Below are 17,340 nucleotides of genomic sequence, written 5' to 3'. Positions count from 1 at the left end.
TATATGATCTACTATATGATCTACAACTATATGATCTACAACTATATGATCTATTTCTATATGTTCTACTACCATATGATCTACTACTATATGTTCTACTACTATATGATCTACTACTATATTATCTACTACTATATGTTCTACAACTATATGATCTACTACTATATGATCTACTATATGTTCTACTACTATATGATCTACTACTATATGTTCTACTATATGATCTACAACTATATGATCTACTATATGTTCTACAACTATATGATCTACAACTATATGATCTATTACTATATGTTCTACTACCATATGATCTACTACTATATGATCTACTATATGATCTACAACTATATGATCTACAACTGTACGATCTATTACTATATGTTCTACTACCATATGATCTACTACTATATGATCTACTATATTATCTACTACTATATGACCTACTATATGTTCTACTACCATATGATCTACTACTATAGTATCTACTACTATATGTTCTACAACTATATGATCTACTACTATATGATCTACTATATGTTCTACTACTATATGATCTACTACTATATGTTCTACTATATGATCTACAACTATATGATCTACTATATGTTCTACAACTATATGATCTACAACTATATGATCTATTACTATATGTTCTACTACCATATGATCTACTACTATATGATCTACTATATGAACTACAACTATATGATCTACAAAATGTTCTACAACTATATGATCTACTATATGATCTACAACTATACGACCTATTACTATATGTTCTACTACCATATGATCTACTACTATATGATCTACTATATGATCTACTATTACATGATCTACTACTATATGACCTACTATATGTTCTACTACCATATGATCTACTACTATATGATCTACTACTATATGATCTACAACTATATGATCTATTACTATATGTTCTACTACCATATGATCTACTACTATATGTTCTACTACTATATGACCTACTATATGTTCTACTATATGTTCTACTACTATATGATCTACTACTATATGATCTACTATATGTTCTACTACTATATGATCTACTACATGATCTACTACTATTTGATCTACTATATGATCTACTACTATATGTTCTACTGCTATATCTTCTAATACTATATGATCTACTACTATATGATCTACTATTTTATGATCTACTACTATATGATCTACTATATGTTCCACTACCATATGATCTACTACTATATGTTCTACTACTATATGATCTACTACTATATGTTCTACTACTATATGATCTACTACTATATGATCTACAACTATATGATCTACTACTATATGATCTACTACTATATGATCTACAACTATATGATCTACTACTATATGATCTACTATATGATCTACTACTATATGATCTACAACTATATGATCTATTACTATATGTTCTACTACTATATGATCTACTACTATATGATCTACTAATATATGTTCGACTACCATATGATCTACTACTATATGATCTACTAGTTAATGAACTACTAATTAATGAACTGTATGTTTTACCCTTGTATGATCTACTACTATATGATCTACTATATGTTCCACTACTATATGATCTACTATATGATCTACTACTATATGATCTACAACTATATGATCTACTATTATATGATCTACTACTATATGTTCTACTACTATATGATCTACTACTATATGATCTACTACTATATGTTCTATTACTATATGTTCTACTACCATATGATCTACTACTATATGATCTACTATATGATCTACAACTATATGATCTACTATATGTTCTACAACTATATGATCTACTATATGATCTACAACTATACGATCTATTACTATATGTTCTACTACCATATGATCTACTACTATATGATCTACTATATTATCTACTACTATATGATCTACTATATGATCTACTGCTATATGATCTACTATTATATGATCTACTACTATATGACCTACTATATGTTCTACTACCATATGATCTACTACTATATGATCTACTACTATATGATCTACTATTATATGATCTACTACTATATGTTATACTACTATATGATCACTACTATATGATCTACTACTATATGTTCCAAAACTATATGATCTACTACTATATGATCTACTATATGTTCTACTACTATATGATCTACAACTATATGATCTATTACTATATGTTCTACTACCATATGATCTACTACTATATGATCTACTATATGATCTACAACTATATGATCTACAACTATATGATCTATTACCTGATGTTCTACTACCATATGATCTACTACTATATGTTCTACTATATGATCTACTACTATACGATGTATTACTATATGTTCTACTACCATATGATCTACTACTATATGATCTACTACTATATGATCTACTATATTATCTACTACTATATGATCTACTATATAATCTACTACTATATGGTCTACTATATGATCTACTATATGTTCTACTACCATATGATCTACTACCATATGATCTACTACTATATGGTCTACTATATGTTCTACTACTATATGATCTACTACTATATGATCTACTATATTATCTACTACTATATGATCTACTACTATATTATCTACTATATGTTCTACTACTATATGGTCTACTATATGACCTACTATATGTTCTACAACTATATGATCTACTACTGTATGATCTACTATATGATCTACAACTATATGATCTATTACTATATGTTCTACTACTATATGATCTACTACTATATTATCTACTATATGTTCTACAACTATATGATCTACTATATGATCCACAACTATACGATCTATTACTGTATGTTCTACTACCATATGATCTACTACTATATGATCTACTACTATATGTTCTACAACTATATGATCTACTACTATATGATCTACTATATATTCTACTACTATATTATCTACTATATGTTCTACTACTATATGGTCTACTATATGACCTAATATATGTTCTACAACTATATGATCTACTACTGTATGATCTACTATATGATCTACAACTATATGATCTATTACTATATGTTCTACTACTATATGATCTACTACTATATGATCTACTACTATATTATCTACTATATGTTCTACAACTATATGATCTACTATATGATCCACAACTATACGATCTATTACTGTATGTTCTACTACCATATGATCTACTACTATATGATCTACTACTATATGTTCTACAACTATATGATCTACTACTATATGATCTACTATATATTCTACTACTATATGATCTACTACTATATGTTCTACTACTATATGATCTACTATATGATCTACTACTATATGATCTACTATTTTAATATCTATTACTATATGATCTACTATATGTTCTACAACTATATGATCTACTATATGATCTACTACTACATGATCTACTATGATATGATCTACCATATGATTTACTACTATATGATCTACTACTATATGATCTACTATATGTTCTACTACTATATGATCTACTACTATATGTTATACTACTATATGATCTACTATTATATGATCTACTACTATATGACCTACTATATGTTCTACTACCATATGATCTACTACTATATGATCTACTACTATATTATCTACTATATGTTCTACTACTATATGGTCTACTATATTAACTACTATATGATCTACTACTATATGTTCTACTACTATATGATTTACTACTATATGCTAGTCCTGTGTGGCTCAGTTGATACAGCATGGTGCTTGCAACGCCAGGTTTGTGGGTTCGATTCCCATGGGGGACCAGTACGGAGAACAAATGTATGAAATTTATGCATTCACTACTGTAAGTCTCTCTGGATAAGAGCGTCTGCTAAATGACTAAAAATGTAAAAAATGTTTAAAAAAAAGATCTACTACCATATGATATACTCTATGATCTGCGTTGTTTGGTTTTGGAAGTACTTGGCAGAGTTCTCTGCCTGGCATGGCGCTAAATGTTTAAGAAGACCCTTCTCCCTGCCCTGCCGTTTCTCTCTTTGGTCTAATCCACTGAGCTTACGTCTGAGTCCCAAATGAGAGTACGCAGTGCATTACTTTTGAACTACGGGCCCTGGTAAAAAGTAGTGCACTACATAGGGATTATTGTGCCATTTGGGTTACATCCTATGTTAGAAAGGTCAGACAAACAGACTCAGGTTGGCCTCCCTCCATCTGTTTCTCTGGTGGTTATGGCTGGGGGGCTGGAGCACCATGGGTCAAGTTTTCATAAAAAACCTGACAGAGCGACGGACCAGAGAGAGCAATGCATTCTGGGACAGCCCAGCACGCTCACTCCTTCTGGTGACGTCAGAGGCGAGCGACAGAGCGAGTGGAAGAGGCTACGCAAATATCACGAGTTCTGACTCATTGACTGTAATCTCCTATTCCAGATTTCTTTGTAAACAGAAGCCAGAAACGGACATTCCTGTGTGATACAGAGCAATTCGGAGAGCAATTCTCCCGGTGAGCTTTGGCAGTGTACGCAAAGCACAAACAGCATACTCAACATGCTAATGCTTTCCCACTGGACAAAAACTGTTTGAATTAATGTTGTTTCCACATCCATTACAACCGAAACAATATCCGTGATGACGTTGAATCAACGTGGAAAACTGATTGGATTTGCAAAAAGTAATTTAGTATTTTTTTCACCCAACTTTTAAATCCAAAGACATGGTGACATTTTTTGTAGTAGAACATTTTTTGTAAATCCAAACTATACGTTGAACTGACACCTGTGCCCAGTGGGTTGCTTGTCTGTTTGAGCGTACAGTTTACAATGACAGGATGTTAACATTAGCACCAAGCTAAATATTCCTGCAGGATTTTCCCTATAGTGAATGGAGCTTTATCAGTTCAGGAAGTGTACTATTCTTCTGCTTCTAAAATAGATTTGAGAGTGTACATGAACAGGATAGGATGTAACACTATCAACTGATCACTATCAATAACAACAGCAACATAATAACTTCAATGAAGCTGCTGGCTAGCAGGGTTTTATCTCTAAGATACAGGGTAACATGCCTTGTTTACATGTTCATTAGCTGACGGTCAGTATATATACTGCTCAAAAAAATAAAGGGAACACTTAAACAACACATCCTAGATCTGAATGAAAGAAATAATCTTATTAAATACTTTTTTATTTACATAGTTGAATGTGCTGACAACAAAATCACACTAAAATAATCAATGGAAATCCAATTTATCAACCCATGGAGGTCAGGATTTGGAGTCACACTCAAAATTAAAGTGGAAAACCACACTACAGGCTGATGCAACTTTGATGTAATGTCCTTAAAACAAGTCAAAATGAGGCTCAGTAGTGTGTGTGGCCTCCACGTGCCTGTATGACCTCCCTACAACGCCTGGGCATGCTCCTGATGAGGTGGCGGATGGTCTCCTGAGGGATCTCCTCCCAGACCTGGACTAAAGCATCCGCCAACTCCTGGACAGTCTGTGGTGCAATGTGGCGTTGGTGGATGGAGCGAGACATGATTTCCCAGATGTGCTCAATTGGATTCAGGTCTGGGGAATGGGTGGGCCAGTCCATAGCATCAATGCCTTCCTCTTGCAGGAACTGCTGACACACTCCAGCCACATGAGGTCTAGCATTGTCTTGCATTAGGAGGAACCCAGGGCCAACCACAAAAGCATATGGGCTCACAAGGGGTCTGAGGATCTCATCTCGGTACCTAATGGCAGTCAGGCTACCTCTGGCGAGCACATGGAGGGCTGTGCGGCCCCCCAAAGAAATGTCAGGAGACAGGCCAGTACAGTCAGGAGGATGTTGCAGGCAGCAGAACGTTCTCCACGGCGTCTCCAGACTCTGTCACGTCTGTCACGTGCTCAGTGTGAACCTGCTTTCATCTGTGAAGAGCACAGGGCGCCAGTGGCGAATTTGCCAATCTTGGTGTTCTCTGGCAAATGCCAAACTGTAAGCACAACCCCCACCTGTGGACGTCAGGCCCTCATACCACCCTCATGGAGTCTGTTTCTGACCGTTTGAGCAGACACATGCACATTTGTGGCCTGCTGGAGGTCATTTTGCAGGGCTCTGGCAGTGCTTCTCCTGCTCCTCCTTGCACAAAGGCGGAGGTAGCGGTCCTGCTGCTGGGTTGTTGCCCTCCTACGGCCTCCTCCACGTCTCCTGATGTACTGGCCTGTCTCCTGGTTGCGCCTCCATGCTTTGGACACTACGCTGACAGACACAGCAAACCTTCTTGCCACAGCTCGCATTGATGTGCCATCCTGGATGAGCTGCACTACCTGAGCCACTTGTGTGGGTTGTAGACTCCGTCTCATGCTACCACTAGAGTGAAAGCACCGCCAGCATTCTAAAGTGACCAAAACATCAGTCAGGAAGCATAGGAACTGAGAAGTGGTCTGTGGTCCCCACCTGCAGAACCACTCCTTTATTGGGGGTGTCTTGCTAATTGCCTATAATTTCCACCTGTTGTCTATTCCATTTGCACAACAGCATGTGAAATTTATTGTCAATCAGTGTTGCTTCCTAAGTGGACAGTTTGATTTCACAGAAGTGTGATTGACTTGGAGTTACATTGTGTTGTTTAAGTGTTCCCTTTATTTTTTTGAGCAGTGTATATCTGAGAATGTCAGTATGTATCTGAGAATGTCAGTATATATATCTGAGAATGTCAGTATATGTATCTGAGAATGTCAGTATATATATATCTGAGAATGTCAGTATATATATATCTGAGAATGTCAGTATATATATATCTGAGAATGTCAGTATATATATATATCTGAGAATGTCAGTATATATATATCGGAGAATGTCAGTATATATATCGGAGAATGTCAGTATATATATCGGAGAATGTCAGTATATATATCGGAGAATGTCAGTATATATATCTGTGAATGTCAGTATATATCTGTGAATGTCAGTATATAGTATATCTGAGAATGTCAGTATACAGTATATATCTGAGAATATAGCATGCATAAGACCCATGCTTGATATGTTTCCTATACCTGTTGGATATACCTGGAACACAAAAAGATTTTCAAAGGGTTCTCCTATGGGGAGGGCCGAATAACCCTTTTAGGTTCTAGATAGCACCTTTTTTCTAAGAGTGTAGCCAGCACCACACCACTTCACCAATGCACCAATCAGTCTTACCAGAAGTGGGAGTGTTTGAAGATGGCCTCACTGAAGGTCTGGCCTAGAAGCCTGGGGCTGGCCTGGTTCTGAGCCCCACTCTGGGCCACCCTGACCAAGTGTCTGGTGAGGTGCACCAGGAGCTGGTGGTTGGCCTGGGGGACGCTGGGGGACTCTAGGATCTTCTTCAGCTTCTCGCCACACTCCTCCACGCTCTGAGTCTCTGGAATAGGAAGACAGGGAGAGGGGGAATGAGTACAAGTGTGAATTGTGTGTGTGTGTGTGTGTGTGTGTGTGTATGTATGTATGTGTGTGTGTGTGTGTGTGTGTGTGTGTGTGTGTGTGTGTGTGTGTGTGTGTGTGTGTGTGTGTGTGTGTGTGTGTGTGTGTGTGTGTGTGTTGGGACAGAGAGCCAGGCACTAATAACAGAAGACACCTACAGTGCCTTCAGAAAGTATTCAGACCCCTTGACTTTCTCCAAGTGTTACAGCCTGAATTCAAAATTGATTAAATACATTTATTTTCTCCCCCATCTACACACAATAACCCATAATGACAAAGTGAAAACATGTTTTTAGACATTTGCAAATTTATTGAAAATGAAATACAGGAATATCTCATTTACATACAGTGCATTCGGAAAGTATTCAGACCTTTTTACTTTTTCCACATTTTGTTACGTTACAGCTGTATTCAAAAATGTACTACATTTCCCCCTACACACAATATCCCACAATGATGAAGCAAACATGTTTTTTTTTTTTTTTAAATGTATAAATTAAAAAAAAACGGAAATATTACATTTACACAAGTATTCAGACCCTTTACTCAGTACTTTGTTGAAACACCTTTTGCAGCGATTACAGCCTCGAGTCTCCTTGGGTACGACACTACAAGTTTGGCACACCTGTATTTGGGGAGTTTGTCCCATTCTACTCTGCAGGGCCACTCAAGGACATTCAGAGACTTGTCCCGAAGGCCCTCCTGCGTTGTCTTGGCTGTGTGCTTAGGGTTGTTGTCCTGTTGGAAGGTGAACCTTCACCCCAGTCTGAGGTCTTGAGTGCTCTGGAGCAGGTTTTCATGAAGAATCTCTGTACTTTGCTCCATTCATCTTTGCCTCGATCCTGACTAGTCTCCCAGTCCCTGCTGCTGAAAAACATCCCCACAGCACGATGCTGCCACCACCATGCTTCACCTTAGGGATGGTGCCAGGTTTCCTCCAGATGTGACGCTTGGCAATCAGGCCAAAGAGTTCAATCTTGGTTTCATCAGCCCAGAGAATCTTGTTTCTCATGGTCTGAGAGTCTTTAGGTGCTTTTTGGCAAACTCCAAGCGGGCTGTCATGTGCCTTTTACTGAGGAGTGGCTTCCGTCTGGCCACTCTACCATAAAGGCCTGATTGGTAGAGTGCTGCAGAGATGGTTGTCCTTCTGGAAGGTTCTCCCATCTTCACAGAGGAACTCTGGAGCTCTGTCAGTGTGACCATCAGGTTCTTGGTCCCTGACCAAGGCCATTCTCCCCCGATTGCTCAGTTTGGCCGGGCGACCAGCTCTAGGAAGAGTCTTGGTGGTTCCAAACTTCTTCCATTTAAGAATGATGGAGGCCACTGTGTTCTTGGGGACCTTCAATGCTACAGCCATTTTTTGGTACCCTTCCCAGGATCTGTGCCTCGACACAATCCTGTCTCGGAGCTCAACGGACAATTCCTTCGACCTCATGGCTTGGTTTTTGCTCTGACATGCATTGTCAACTGTGGAACCTTATATAGACAGGTGTGTGCCTTTCCAAATCATGTCCAATCAAATGGATTTACCACAGTTGGATTCGAATCAAGTTGTAGAAACATCTTAAGGACGATCAATGGAAACAGAATGCACATGAGCTAAATTTCAAGTCTCAGAGCAAAGGGTCTGAATAGTATTTAAATAAGGTATTTCTGTTTTAATTTGTAATAAATTAGCTGAAATTCTAAAAAGCTGTTTACGGTTTGTCATTATGGGGTATTTTGTGTATATTGATGAGAATAATATTTTTTTTAATCCAATTTAAAATAAGGTTGTAACGTAACAAAATGTGGAAAAAGTCAAGGGGTCTGAAGAATTTCCGAATGCACTGTAAGTATCAGTGATTCTAACATAACACTTTGTTCTCAGGAAATACAATTATTTTCTTTGCCACATTTTTTGCAGTTCTACTTTAGTGCCTTATTGCAAATAGGATGCATGTTTTAGAATATTTGTATTCTGTACAGGCTTCCTTCTTTTCACTGTCATTTAGGTTAGTATTGTGGAGTAACTACAATGTTGTTGATCCATCCTCAGTTTTCTCCTATCACGGCCATTAAATTCTGTAACTGTTTTAAAGTCCCCATTGGCCTCATAGTGAAATCCCTGAGCGGTTTCCTTCCTCTCCGTCTACTGAGTTAGGATGGACACCTGTATCTTTGTAGTGACTGGCTGTATTGATACACCATCCAAAGTGAAATTAAGAACTTCACTATGCTCAAAGGGATACTCAATGTCTGCTTCTTTTTTTTACCCATCTACCAATAGGTGTCCTTCTTTGTGAGGCATTAGGAAACCTCCCTGGTCATTGTTGTTGAATCTGTGTTTGAAATTCACTGCTCGACTGAGGGATCTTACATATACACTGTCATAGGCGTCGTAAGGATAGGACCAAGGCGCAGCGGGTAAAGTGCTCATCTTCTTAATTTATTAGAAATAACACTTAAACAAAAGAAACAAAAGACGAAACAGTCCCATAAGGTGCACAGACTATACAGGAAATAACCACCCACAAAACACAAGTGAAACAAACCTCAACTAAATATGGCCTCCAATTAGAGACAACCAGCTGCGTCTAATTGGGGTCCTACCAAAAACCCAACATAGAAATAGAAAACTAGATTTAAACATAGAAATAGAAAACATAGAACCTAAACCAAAAACACCAAAACACACAAAACAAACACCCCCTGCCACGCCCTGACCAAACTACAATGACAAATAACCCCTTTTACTGGTCAGTACATGACATACACGGCATTCGGAAACTATTCAGACCCCTTCCCTTTTTCCACATTTTGTTACGTTACAGCCTTATTCTAAAATGGATGAAATAAATACAAATCCTCATCAATCTACTCCCAATACCCCATAACGACAAAATGAAAACAGGTTTTTGGAAATGTCCATGCAACTTATGTGACTTGTTAAGCACATTTTCACTCCTGAACTTATTTAGGCTTGCCATAACAAAGGGATTGAATAATTATGGACACAAGACATTTCGGCTTTACATTTTTTATTAATTTGTAAAAAATGATTGGGTATTGTGTGTAGGCCAGTGACACAAAATCTCAATTTAAAACATTTTCAATTCAGGCTCTAACACAACAAAATGTGGAAGAAGTCAAGGGGTGTAAACACTTTCTGAAGGTCTACTCAGTTATTTGAATATTTGACAGATATACTGGGAGATTTGAATTCAGAATTATAGCCTCCCCAACAGCAGCACTGCTGTCTCAAATGGCAATCTGTTGTAGTCACCCATCCATGCCGTTAGCTTTGATGGGACAGCATATATATGGGATAACAGTTATAAACGCTGTATCTCTGTGTCTCTGGATGGCCTGGGATCAGATCAGCCTCAGCTCCTTCGTGTGTTCTCACAGCTCAGACAATGTTGTTGTTTAGAGAGGAGAAGGTATAATGATGCTCTCACCAAAAGGCCTTCCCTTCACTCTGCAAACAAGACTCAACATATGTACCTCTGCAATACTCTGCTGTCTAGGCAACTAAGGGTTCTCTCTGTGGAAGATCACATAGCCACTACGTATTGCACATGCACTTCTGCGCTCTGCTTAACAATGAGTGAACTGGAGTGTACTGGAGTGTACTGGAGTGAGTGTACTGGAGTGTACTGGAGTGAGTGTACTGTAGTGTACTGGAGTGTACTGTAGTGTACTGGAGTGAGTGTACTGTAGTGTACTGGAGTGTACTGGAGTGAGTGTACTGGAGTGAGTGTACTGTAGTGTACTGGAGTGAGTGTACTGGAGTGTACTGTAGTGAATGTACTGTGGTGTACGAGTGTACTGAGTGTACTGTAGTGACTGTACTGTAGTGTACTGGAGTGTACTGGAGTGTACTGTAGTGAGTGTAATGTAGTGTACTGGAGTGTACTGTAGTTTACTGTACTGAGTATAGTGTACTGTAGTGTACTGAGTGTACTGTACTGTACTGAGTGTACTGTACTGTACTGTACTATACTGTCGTGTACTGGAGTTTATTGGAGTTTATTGGAGTGTACTGTAGTGTACTGGAGTGTACTGCAGTGTACTGCAGTGAGTGTACTATACTGTATTGAGTGTACTGTAGTGTACAGAGTGTACTGTGTTTTGTGTCCAGCCTTGATTTGATTCTGCTACTAAGGAGAAACACCCCTGTCTTCTATTGGAAACTGCCTTTTTATATTTATTATAGGTACTAAAATATAATGCAGCTAGCTTTCTTCATTCACGTACTGTACACGAAAGAAGCAGAATGTGATCCATATTGACCTATTATAGTGGTGCATTTGGACTTCGCAAAGATTTGTATTTTTTTACCCGTGTTTGTGATCGATCCTAAGTCAAAGTGCTCTGGACTTAAACAACCACCAGGAGGATGTTCTCAGTAAATCTGTCAATCCTGACTAATGGTGTGTTCTGTAGCTAAGAGTGGAAGAGTGTTTGTGTTGAGCCTTAGTGTGTGTGTGTGTGTGTGTGTGTGTGTGTGTGTGTGTGTGTGTGTGTGTGTGTGTGTGATTATGTGTGTGTGTGTGTGTGTGTGTGTGTGTGTGTGTGTGTGTGTGTGTGTGTGTGTGTGTGTGTGTGTGTGTGTGTGTGTGTGTGATTATGTGTGTGTGTGTGCGTGTGCGTGTGTGTGTGTGTGTGTGTGATTGTGTGTGTGTGTGTGTGTGATTGTGTGTGTGTGATTGTGTGTGTGTGTGTGTGTGTGTGATTGTGTGTGTGATTGTGTGTGTGTGTTAGCTGCAGAAGTGCTCATTCGTAGAGCGCCTCATGTCTGCTGATGAGGAGGACTACTCTCCTGTTAGCTGCTGTAGTAGCATGGCTGAGACTGGCTTTTCTCTTAATGACTTCCACCCACGCCTGGGGCCAATAGGGATGGCCTGGTTAAGGCTGGCCCGGGGTGATTATCTGAGATAAGTGTCTTAGGGTCAGGGGTTAGAGGTTAGGGACACACTGGGAGAGGGTTAGGAGGGCTTGGGGAGGGAGGAGGTTGTGTGTGTTGAGGGGGGAGTGTGTGTGTGTGTATGTGTGTGTGGGTGTGTGTGTATCGGTCAGAGCTGTTCGATGATATATAGTTGACAATCTGTCTGGTCTGATAGAGGGCAGCTGTGTTGACCTCTTGTCTCGCCTCCTCGGACCACAGACACAGCCAATGACCGCTACCCACCCTAGACCTCCCACCCACATCCCGTCTGGAGGTGTTATCACTCCGCCCTGTCCCCTCTGTCCTCATGGCCCCCCTCAGAACCTTATCAATATGTCTGATCCTGGCTCAATAGAGGCCAAGGCTGGGAACTTGACCTGTCCATCTGTCCCTGAGGATCTACTGGACACTGAGACTAGGACTGGGCAGGGAGGAAGGGGGGTAGACCTTTTGGTGCCACTAACCGGTTGACTGGATTTCCATCTGTCCATACGGACACTGGGCTGCCCAGGGAGGAGGAAGTAAGGGAGGGTTAGAGCTGGGCTGACTAGGGAGGAGGAAGTAAGGGAGGGTTAGAGCTGGGCTGACTAGGGAGGGGGAAGTAAGGGAGGGTTAGAGCTGGGCTGACTAGGGAGGGGGAAGTAAGGGAGAGTTAGAGCTGGGCTGACTAGGGAGGAGGAAGTAAGGGAGGGTTAGAGCTGGGCTGACTAGGGAGGAGGAAGTAAGGGAGGGTTAGAGCTGGGCTGACTAGGGAGGGGGAAGTAAGGGAGGGTTAGAGCTGGGCTGACTAGGGAGTGGGAAGTAAGGGAGAGTTAGAGCTGGGCTGACTAGGGAGGAGGAAGTAAGGGAGGGTTAGAGCTGGGCTGACTAGGGAGGAGGAAGTAAGGGAGAGTTAGAGCTGGGCTGACTAGGGAGGAGTGAGTAAGGGAGGGTTAGAGCTGGGCTGACTAGGTTGGAGGAAGTAAGGGAGGGTTAGAGCTGGGCTGACTAGGGAGGAGGAAGTAAGGGAGAGTTGGAGCTGGGCTGACTAGGGAGGAGGAAGTAAGGGAGGGTTAGAGCTGGGCTGACCAGGGAGGAGGGAGTAAGGGAGGGTTAGAGCTGGGCTGACTAGGGAGGGGGAAGTAAGGGAGAGTTAGAGCTGGGCTGACTAGGGAGGATGAAGTAAGGGAGGGTTAGAGCTGGGCTGACAAGGGAGGGGGAAGTAAGGGAGGGTTAGATCTGGGCTGACTAGGGAGGAGGAAGTAAGGGAGGGTTAGAGCTGGGCTGACTAGGGAGGAGAAAGTAAGGGAGAGTTAGAGCTGGGCTGACTAGGGAGGAGGAAGTAAGGGAGGGTTAGAGCTGGGCTGACTAGGGAGGGGGAAGTAAGGGAGGGTTAGAGCTGGGCTGACTAGGGAGGGGGAAGTAAGGGAGGGTTAGAGCTGGGCTGACTAGGGAGGAGGAAGTAAGGGAGAGTTAGAGCTGGGCTGACTAGGGAGGGAGAAGTAAGGGAGGGTTAGAGCTGGGCTGACTAGGGAGGGGGAAGTAAGGGAGGGTTAGAGCTGGGCTGACTAGGGAGGAGGAAGTAAGGGAGGGTTAGAGCTGGGCTGCCTAGGGAGGAGGAAGTAAGGGAGGGTTAGAGCTGGGCTGCCTAGGGAGGAGGAAGTAAGGGAGGGTTAGAGCTGGGCTGACTAGGGAGGGAGAAGTAAGGGAGGGTTAGAGCTGGGCTGCCTAGGGAGGAGGAAGTAAGGGAGGGTTAGAGCTGGGCTGACTAGGGAGGGAGAAGTAAGGGAGGGTTAGAGCTGGGCTGACTAGGGAGGGGGAAGTAAGGGAGTGTTAGAGCTGGGCTGACTAGGGAGGAGGAAGTAAGGGAGGGTTAGAGCTGGGCTGACTAGGGAGGAGGAAGTAAGGGAGGGTTAGAGCTGGGCTGACTAGGGAGGGGGAAGTAAGGGAGGGTTAGAGCTGGGCTGACTAGGGAGGGGGAAGTAAGGGAGGGTTAGAGCTGGGCTGACTAGGGAGGAGGAAGTAAGGGAGGGTTAGAGCTGGGCTGACTAGGGAGGAGGAAGTAAGGGAGGGTTAGAGCTGGGCTGACTAGGGAGGGGGAAGTAAGGGAGGGTTAGAGCTGGGCTGACTAGGGAGGGAGAAGTAAGGGAGGGTTAGAGCTGGGCTGACTAGGGAGGAGGAAGTAAGGGAGGGTTAGAGCTGGGCTGACTAGGGAGGGGGAAGTAAGGGAGGGTTAGAGCTGGGCTGACTAGGGAGGGGGAAGTAAGGGAGGGTTAGAGCTGGGCTGACTAGGGAGGGGGAAGTAAGGGAGGGTTAGAGCTGGGCTGCCTAGGGAGGAGGAAGTAAGGGAGGGTTAGAGCTGGGCTGACTAGGGAGGAGGAAGTAAATGAGGGTTAGAGCTGGGCTGCCTAGGGAGGAGGAAGTAAGGGAGGGTTAGAGCTGGGCTGACTAGGGAGGAGGAAGTAAGGGAGGGTTAGAGCTGGGCTGACTAGGGAGGAAGAAGTAAGGGAGGGTTAGAGCTGGGCTGACTAGGGAGGAGGAAGTAAGGGAGAGTTAGAGCTGGGCTGACTAGGGAGGAGGAAGTAAGGGAGAGTTAGAGCTGGGCTGACTAGGGAGGGGGAAGTAAGGGAGGGTTAGAGCTGGGCTGACTAGGGAGGAGGAAGTAAGGGAGGGTTAGAGCTGGGCTGACTAGGGAGGTGGAAGTAAGGGAGGGTTAGAGCTGGGCTGACTAGGGAGGAGGAAGTAAGGGAGAGTTAGAGCTGGGCTGACTAGGGAGGAGGAAGTAAGGGAGAGTTAGAGCTGGGCTGACTAGGGAGGGGGAAGTAAGGGAGGGTTAGAGCTGGGCTGACTAGGGAGGAGGAAGTAAGGGAGGGTTAGAGCTGGGCTGACTAGGGAGGAGGAAGTAAGGGAGGGTTAGAGCTGGGCTGACTAGGGAGGAGGAAGTAAGGGAGGGTTAGAGCTGGGCTGACTAGGGAGGGAGAAGTAAGGGAGGGTTAGAGCTGGGCTGACTAGGGAGGGGGAAGTAAGGGAGGGTTAGAGCTGGGCTGCCTAGGGAGGAGGAAGTAAGGGAGGGTTAGAGCTGGGCTGACTAGGGAGGGGGAAGTAAGGGAGGGTTAGAGCTGGGCTGACTAGGTTGGAGGAAGTAAGGGAGGGTTAGAGCTGGGCTGACTAGGGAGGGGGAAGTAAGGGAGGGTTAGAGCTGGGCTGACTAGGGAGGAGGAAGTAAGGGAGGGTTAGAGCTGGGCTGACTAGGGAGGGGAAGTAAGGGAGGGTTAGAGCTGGGCTGACTAGGGAGGGGGGAAGTAAGGGAGGGTTTGAGCTGGGCTGACTAGGGAGGAGGAAGTAAGGGAGGGTTAGAGCTGGGCTGACTAGGGAGGGGGAAGTAAGGGAGGGTTAGAGCTGGGCTGACTAGGGAGGGGGGAAGTAAGGGAGGGTTTGAGCTGGGCTGACTAGGGAGGAGGAAGTAAGGGAGGGTTAGAGCTGGGCTGACTAGGGAGGGGGAAGTAAGGGAGCGTTAGAGCTGGGCTGACTAGGGAGGGGGAAGTAAGGGAGGGTTAGAGCTGGGCTGACTAGGGAGGGGGAAGTAAGGGAGAGTTAGAGCTGGGCTGACTAGGGAGGGGGAAGTAAGGGAGGGTTAGAGCTGGGCTGACTAGGGAGGGGGTGTAAGGGAGGGTTAGAGCTGGGTGCCCCCCTTTGTCCGGTCCAGATGGGCATGGTCTGACTGTAAAGCTGGCCCTGTGCCCTGGGTTCTTAGAGATGTCACTCTGAGTCTGGATTAGGACAATAGGATGACTGACCACTTCTTTTGTCTGAGACAGACACAAAGGGATGGGACTGAGACACCTGGACGAAGTCTGCTGCGATTGCTGTTACACTGCCAGTCACATGGTCGGTCAGCCTGACCGTGACCTTGAGCACCGGACGGTCGGTTGATCTGTCTCCCTCCTGGAGAGTAGCGTTTATATAAATGGGTTTAGGAGGTGTGACAGAATCCACAATAGGAGGATTTGGGAGGGTACTGAGGAGGACTAGGGAGGGTACTGAGGAGGACTAGGGAGGGTACTGAGGAGGACTAGGGAGGGTACTGAGGAGGACTAGGGAGGGTACTGAGGAGGACTAGGGAGGGTACTGAGGAGGACTAGGGAGGGTGCTGAGGAGGACTAGGGAGGGTACTGAGGAGGACTAGGGAGGGTACTCAGGAGGACTAGGGAGGGTACTGAGGAGGACTAGGGAGGGTACTGAGGAGGACTAGGGAGGGTACTCAGGAGGACTAGGGAGGGTACTGAGGAGGACTAGGGAGGGTACTCAGGAGGACTAGGGAGGGTACTCAGGAGGACTAGGGAGGGTACTGAGGAGGACTAGGGAGGGTACTGAGGAGGACTAGGGAGGGTACTGAGGAGGACTAGGGAGGGTACTCAGGAGGACTAGGGAGGGTACTGAGGAGGACTAGGTGTGATGCAGAGCAAACAAGAAAATATTTTTCTTTTCAGAGAGCTGAGGGAGGAAAAGAAGAAAGGAGAGGAAAGACAGGAAGGAAGGAAAGGGACGACAGGAAGGAAAGAGAGGGAAGACAGGAATGAAGGAGAGGGACGGTACCCCCTGTATATAGCCTCGCTATTGTTATTTTACTGCTGTCGTTTAATAATTTGTTACTTTTATTTTCTATTTTTTACTTGACACTTTTTTTAAATTAAAACTTCTTAAAGCATTGTTGGTTAAGGGATTGTAAGTACAGTAAGCATTTCACTATAAGGTCTACCTGTTGTATTTGATTTGATGTATTATTATTTTACAGCAGACCACCCTCAAGTCAAAAACAAGTTCCATTTTAGTCAGCTTAACCTCACAGAACCCTCAAATTTCCACCATGCGTCTTTTCAAGTGGTTTATCCTGACTTAAAATGTTCCCATAAATAAAAGAGAGAAGCTTGTGCTGGGAGTGTGATGAAACAGGTAGGAGCTGGGAGGGACAAGCACTTACATCATTGACTGAAGCTGCTGTTGCTGGC

General features: G+C 43.2%; 1 protein-coding gene across 1 annotated transcript in view; it reads right to left on the bottom strand.

Moving 5' to 3' along the window:
* Positions 1-17,340, bottom strand: part of LOC106560529 (phosphatidylinositol 3-kinase regulatory subunit gamma) — a 376,411-nt gene that overhangs the window by 187,058 nt on the left and 172,013 nt on the right. The window contains exon 6 of the mRNA XM_045687847.1: positions 7,162-7,363. Coding sequence (XP_045543803.1) covers positions 7,162-7,363 — 202 coding nt within the window. The remainder of the gene's footprint in view (positions 1-7,161; positions 7,364-17,340) is intronic.

Source organism: Salmo salar, chromosome ssa10 (assembly GCF_905237065.1).
Source record: "Salmo salar chromosome ssa10, Ssal_v3.1, whole genome shotgun sequence".
NCBI lineage: Eukaryota > Metazoa > Chordata > Actinopteri > Salmoniformes > Salmonidae > Salmo > Salmo salar.
The sequence above is the reverse complement of the archived record's forward strand: the minus strand, read 5'-3'. Positions and strand labels throughout refer to the sequence as shown.